The sequence below is a fragment of the Mustela lutreola genome, chromosome 6 (genome assembly GCF_030435805.1).
Source record: "Mustela lutreola isolate mMusLut2 chromosome 6, mMusLut2.pri, whole genome shotgun sequence".
Lineage (NCBI taxonomy): Eukaryota > Metazoa > Chordata > Mammalia > Carnivora > Mustelidae > Mustela > Mustela lutreola.
Window position 1 is genome coordinate 99,719,400 of NC_081295.1, and position 6,059 is coordinate 99,725,458.

Below are 6,059 nucleotides of genomic sequence, written 5' to 3' on the forward strand. Positions count from 1 at the left end.
CCCCAGTTTGGTTCTGAAGGAAGCCCATCCAGAAGACTCCAACAGGGGAAGTGGGCAGGGAAGACATTGGTTGGATGCCAGATGTGTATATATATATATATATATGCCTTGAAGCCTGACAAACATGGGTCTGAAACCAAGCTTTGTGGCCTTAGAGTTGTTGTTACCTCAAAGCACATGACTTAGTCTCTGGGTTGCAGCTATTCTCAGCTGCAAACCCAAGGTACTAACAGTTTCCTCATGAGGTAATTGTGAGAATGAAATAAGACAGTGCATGTGCTGCCTGGCTCACTGTAGCATCTCAGGAAACAGTAGGTAGTGTGTGAGCAGCTGAATGTCGCTGAGATCGTTCTGGGGACAGCACATGGGGTGGAGGAGGTGTGGAGGAAGTGAGGTCACAGAGGCCACCTGTAGTGAGCTGCAGTTTCTGGGTGAATGGGTAAATGATCATTAGCAGAAGAGGGAGAAAATAGGAGCACTGGGGGAGGCAGACATTCTAGAAAATTCAGGTACTGATATCCACTGAAGCAGTTGGATATGTGGGCCTGAAGCAGGTGTCAGCAAACTTTTCTTAAAAGGACAGAATATAAATATTTTAGGCTATCTAGGTCCCTGCCACAAATACTCAATTTTGCTATCAAAGCATGAAATCCGTCATAGACAATATGTATGTAAGTGGACAAGTGTTCCAACAGAACTACATTTAAACAGGACGTGGCCATTCATCAGCTTCTGGTCCAATGTTTACAAAGAATAAAAGATCTGACGAGACCCTGAAGTGAGGGAAGTAAATGAAATTACTCGGGGGGAGACTTGGAGCAAAGGAGAACACCGCTAAGGACGGAATGTGAGACATCATTGCTCTTTAAATGGTGAACTACAGAGCACTTGGTAAAGGCAAGAAAGATGTAGGACAGGGGCTCCTGGGTGGCTCAGTTGGTTAAGCAACTGCCTTCGGCTCAGATCATGATTCCTGGAGTCCCAAGATTGAGTCCCACATCCGGCTCTCTGCTCAGCGGGGAGTCTGCTTCTCCCGCTGACCTCTCTCCTCTCGCGCACACTCTCTCTCTCTAATAAATAAATAAATAAAATCTTTAAAAAAAAAAAAAAGGTAGGACAGTGGGGCAAAAAGCACAGTCACACAGCCCTGGGAGAAGACAGCACTCAACACTGCAGGCAAGAAAATGCCTAAGAAAATGAACTGGAGGGGCTCCTGGGTGGCTCAGTCAGTTAAACGTCTGTCTTTGGCTCAGGTCATTATCCTGGGTTCCTGGGACTGAGCTCCACACCAGGCTTGCTGCTCAGTTTATCAGGGAGGATGGAAGGTACATATATTTATTTAGAGACTGAAGAGAAGGAGCCAGTGGAAAGGAAGAGCTTAAAGAAATGGGAAAGTTCACAAGAGCCAAAAGGTAGGAGCAGCCCATCAACGAGTGAGTGGATCAACAAAACATGGCATATACTTACAACCAACTAGGATTTTGCCTTAAAAAGGAAGGAAACTCTGATCCAGGCTATGACATGAACCTTGAAGCCATGACACCAAGTGCAAAAAGCGAGGCACAAAAAAGAAATACTGTATGATTTCCCCTTACCTGAAGTGCCTGGAGCAGTCAGTTTCATAGAGACAGATATTAAAAGGGTGTTTGCCGAGGGCTAGGGGCAGAGGGGTCACGGGAGTTGTTAACAAGTTCAGAGTTTCAGGTGTGCAAAGTGAAGAGCGTTCTGGAGGTAGATGGAGGTGAGGCCCATACAATACAAATGTCGTAAATACCACTGAATGGTGCACTTACAAATTCGTAATATGGTAAATTTCACATATATATATTTCACGACATTTGGAAAGGGAAAGAATATTAGTGGGAAATGTGTGAGATCAGAATAAATCTGTGGTTTAGTTAACAGTAATATACCAAAATTTTAAAAAGTAGATTTCTTAGTATTTTAGCAAGCTTCTCCTTTGAGCTATATTGTTATATCAGTGGAACAATGCAAACAGAATGACTAACACTATCAACCATAAATCTAAGCAGGTATAAAGCTATTTTAATCAACCATACATAAATTATTCCCTGGTGTATTAATAAATACCTTAACCTCCCGAAGGTTCATGCATTCCTCCCAGGAATAAAACTTTCTTTTCATTCTAAAAGAGAACACAAAAAAAAAACAAATAATGTGCTTATTCTCAGTAACAGGCTCAACTTTCTTATTTAAAAATGGTTTCACTCAGGGACGGGGGGTGGTGGATAAACAAAAAACCCCAAAACCTAAAAAACCCCAAAACCTCAAACCCAAAACAAAACAAAAAAATGTTTTCATTCTGAATCTAATGAATAGTGCTTAAAGCTGGTTTCAATTTCCACCAAATATTATACTATCCAAAACCATTCACTTTAAAATCTGGCAGTGCAATCAAACCTACATCACAAAATTTCCCAAAGGTGGTAGAGGGCAGGGCAAGACCTCTCCAGCTGTCTTGCTCCATCACAAACTGGCTAACCTTGTCCTGGAGGCTAATCCCTCAGGCTACTTTGATCTAGACTAGAGCTTTCTAACAGAACTTTCCATACTGATATTTGGTTCTGTGCTGTCTAGTATGGTAGCCACGAGACTACACAAATCTGGGTAGAGGGTACTTGGAATATGGCTAGCATAACATAGGAACTCAACTTTTAATAAAATTCACATTTAAATGCCCTCTGGTTACTTGCTACCCTGTTGGACAACACAGTTCTAGACCCTCTGGTACAGGGACTGGCAAACTATGGCCAACTGTACCCCACCACCTCTTTAAATAGTTGGGGAAAACACATCAAAAGAAGATTAAGAGGGACGCCTGGGTGGCTCAGTTGGTTGGGCGGCTGCCTTTGGCTCAGGTCATGATCCCAGCGTCCTGGGATCGAGTCCCATATCGGGCTCCTTGCTCCGCAGGGAGCCTGCTTCTCCGTCTGACTCTGCCTTCCACTCTGTCTGCCTGTGCTCGCTCTCACTCACTCTCTCTGACAAATAAATAAAATCTTTAAAAAAAAAAAAAAAAAAGATTAAGAATTCATGATGCGTGAAAATTTTATGAAATTCACATTTCAGTTTCCAAAAAGTATTTTATTGGAATACAACCACACTCATTCATGTACACGTGGCCTATGGCTGCTTTTACACGAACGCAGAACTGTGTTGGGGCCGAGACCATGTGGCCTGCCAAGCCTGAAATATTTACTGTGTGGCCCTGTACAGAGGTTGTTTGCCAACCCCAGCCAATAGCCTGAGGGGAGAGAAAGAGAACCCTACGGGCTAACTGGAAACTCAAGTTTCAAGGTTCCACCTCTCAGCGCCCTGCAGTCACATGGTCTCACTGGACTCTTCCAGCAGCCCCAGGGAAACAGATGGGACAAGGAAGGAAATGAAGAAACCGAGAAGTTGTGTGATTTTCCTGAAGGTCTTCCTGCTGGATAATGGGAGGCTAACTTGAATCTTTCCACCTCACTCTCACACTCTGTCCCCACTGTCACATGGTCTGCTGCTGGAGTTCACGCCCCAAATATTCTTTAGCCTCTCCTGCATGGCAGGGGCTTTGTCATGCACTAGGGACACAACGGTGAGAGGGGCATCCCTCGTGGGCCTGACACAGTGGCAAGGAGGCTGGGCAATTACTCATCACTTTCTGTGCTGAGTGCCAGGAGGAAAGGCACAGGACACCGTGAGAGCAGATCCCAAAGTAACCAAATTTAGTCTGGGCTATGAGGAAGAGCTTCTGAAAAGAGATGATGTTTTAATTAAGACCTGAAGGATCAGTAGAATTTAGCCCCTGGAGGCAGAAGGCAGGGAATATCAATGTGAAGGCTAGGGGTGGGAAGGTCTTTGACTAAAAAAAAAAAAATGTTATCGATGAGTTCAAGAAGCTGAAAGGCCAGAGTAACCAGAATGACGTCAGCAGGGGGTTAGTGACAGGAGGTCAGACTAAAGAAAACAGGAGCAGCCAAGTGATGCAGCATGTTGTAGGTCACTTTAAAAATTGGGGGCTTGTCTGCCTTCGGCTCGGGTCACGATCCTAGGGTCCTGGGATCGAGCCCTGCATCGGGCTGTCTGCTCCTCGGAGAGCCTGCTTCCTCCTCTCTCTCTCTCTGCCTGCCTCTCTGCCTGCTTGTGATCTCTGTCTGTCAAATAAATAAAAATCTTTAAAAAAAAAAAAAAATTGGGGGCTTGATTCCTAAAATTGATAGGAAGATATTGCAAAATGCTATGGTTGGGGTTCCTCTGAAAGCAGAGCGTGAGGCAAGGACTTGGGTACAGGTGGTTTATTTGTGAGGTGATTCCAGGAAGACAGAGCAAGGAGCAGGGAAAATGGAAACAGAGACACGGGAAACCCGTTAAAGTGTATGTTACTGAGCTGATACCCAGGTGTGCAATTGGGACTTAGTCCTGCTGGGGGCCTTCTATTGGTCGGTATGAAGGGTGCCCTGGTTGAGATCTCCCATATGCTTTTGGGGGTAAGGGTCCTGGTAGTGGGCATAGAACTGTACACCGCAACACACCGAAATCAGGCAGGGCGAGGTGATGAGATGGGGCAGCAGAGACACAGTGTTTGGTGCAAAGGATTTTAGATAATTAGATTCATGTGTTTTAAGTAATCCCTTCAGACTGGAATGGAGAGGGACAGAACGGAACTCAGGAACCCTAAAGAGGAGATTATTCCAGTGGTAGAACTGGTAAATGATAATGGGTTGACTGGGAGGTTGGCAGGGTGAACACAGAGCAGTAGGTGGGTCAGATAAATATACAGTGGTTGGAATCTACGGGCCTAGGTGGCCAATGCTGGGCATCCAGAGGGAGGTCAAGAGGATGTGCAGGTTTTGAAGGAATGGTAGTATCATTTTCAGTATAGGGAACACTGAAGGAAAAACAGGTTTGGGGCAAGAGAGGGAAAATGTTGGATAAAAGCTCAGTTCGGGATATAATGAGTTCAAAGTATCTGCAGGGCATCCAGATGGAGATGTTGAGAAAGTGACTGGATATAGATGGGTATAGTGGGCAGGCCCTAAAATGATCCCTGAAGACTCCCACCTCCTGGTGCCTGGGATAATGCCTCCCCTTCAATGACCTGTTTCTAACCAGTGGAGTACAACAACCTGAGAGGAGGTCACTTCTGGGATTAGTTAACAAAAGCAAAAAGACGGGACTTCCACCTCGGTAGAAGCCTCTCTCACGGCCTTCATGGCCCCATCTTGAAGCAAGATGCCAAGTTGTGAGCTATTCTTTGGAGAGGCCCACATGGCAAAGGATGGAGGACAGCCTCTAGCCAACAGCCAGCAGGAACCAGAGGCCCTCAATGTAACCACGAGGGAGGTATGGAATGCTGCCTGCAATCACGTGAGTAAGCCTCGAAGTGGATCCTTTCCCAGTACAGTCTTCAGCCAAGACCCCGGCACTGGCTGACACCTTGACTGCAGCCTCATGAGAGACCCTAAAGAACTCACCTAAACTCTGAGATCATAAATGTGTATAGTTTTAAACGATGAATTCTTAGTTTTAAACATAGCAACAGATAACTAATACATACTGCAAAGGGCAAGTGAACAGGGAAGAGGAAGATAGCAGCCCCCCAGACTACCACCATGTGTACCATGTGTAAATGACCCAAATCAAGTCACTTAACTTCTCCGAGTTTCAATCTCCTCTCCAATGAAATGTTTCTAAACCTGCTCGTTATTATGTCACACTAGGCTAACACTTTGTTTTCTTTCTTTTCTTTAGGATAAGACCCTTTGAAAAAGTACTAGTGCTGTATGCAAATCTAAAGTAGGGATGTGTTTAAGACCTCTGCCATGAACATTCCAGAGCCGAAAGTTACCTAGCCTACAGAAATCAATGTCTAAGACTTTCCTCCAGGGGCGCCCGGATGGCTCAGTTGGTTGGGCAGCTGCCTTGGGCTCAGGTCATGATCCTGGCTGGAGTCCTGGGACTGAGTCCCTCATCAGGCTCCCTGCTCCACAGGGAGTCTGCTTCTCCCTCTGACCTTCTCCGCTCTCTTGCCTTCTCTCACTCTCTCTCAAATGGAT

General features: G+C 45.4%; 1 protein-coding gene across 1 annotated transcript in view; it reads right to left on the reverse strand.

Annotated features, from left to right (window-relative positions):
• CILK1 (ciliogenesis associated kinase 1) overlaps positions 1–6,059 on the reverse strand; it is a 36,736-nt gene that overhangs the window by 30,373 nt on the left and 304 nt on the right. The window contains exon 2 of the mRNA XM_059178264.1: positions 2,092–2,146. Coding sequence (XP_059034247.1) covers positions 2,092–2,146 — 55 coding nt within the window. The remainder of the gene's footprint in view (positions 1–2,091; positions 2,147–6,059) is intronic.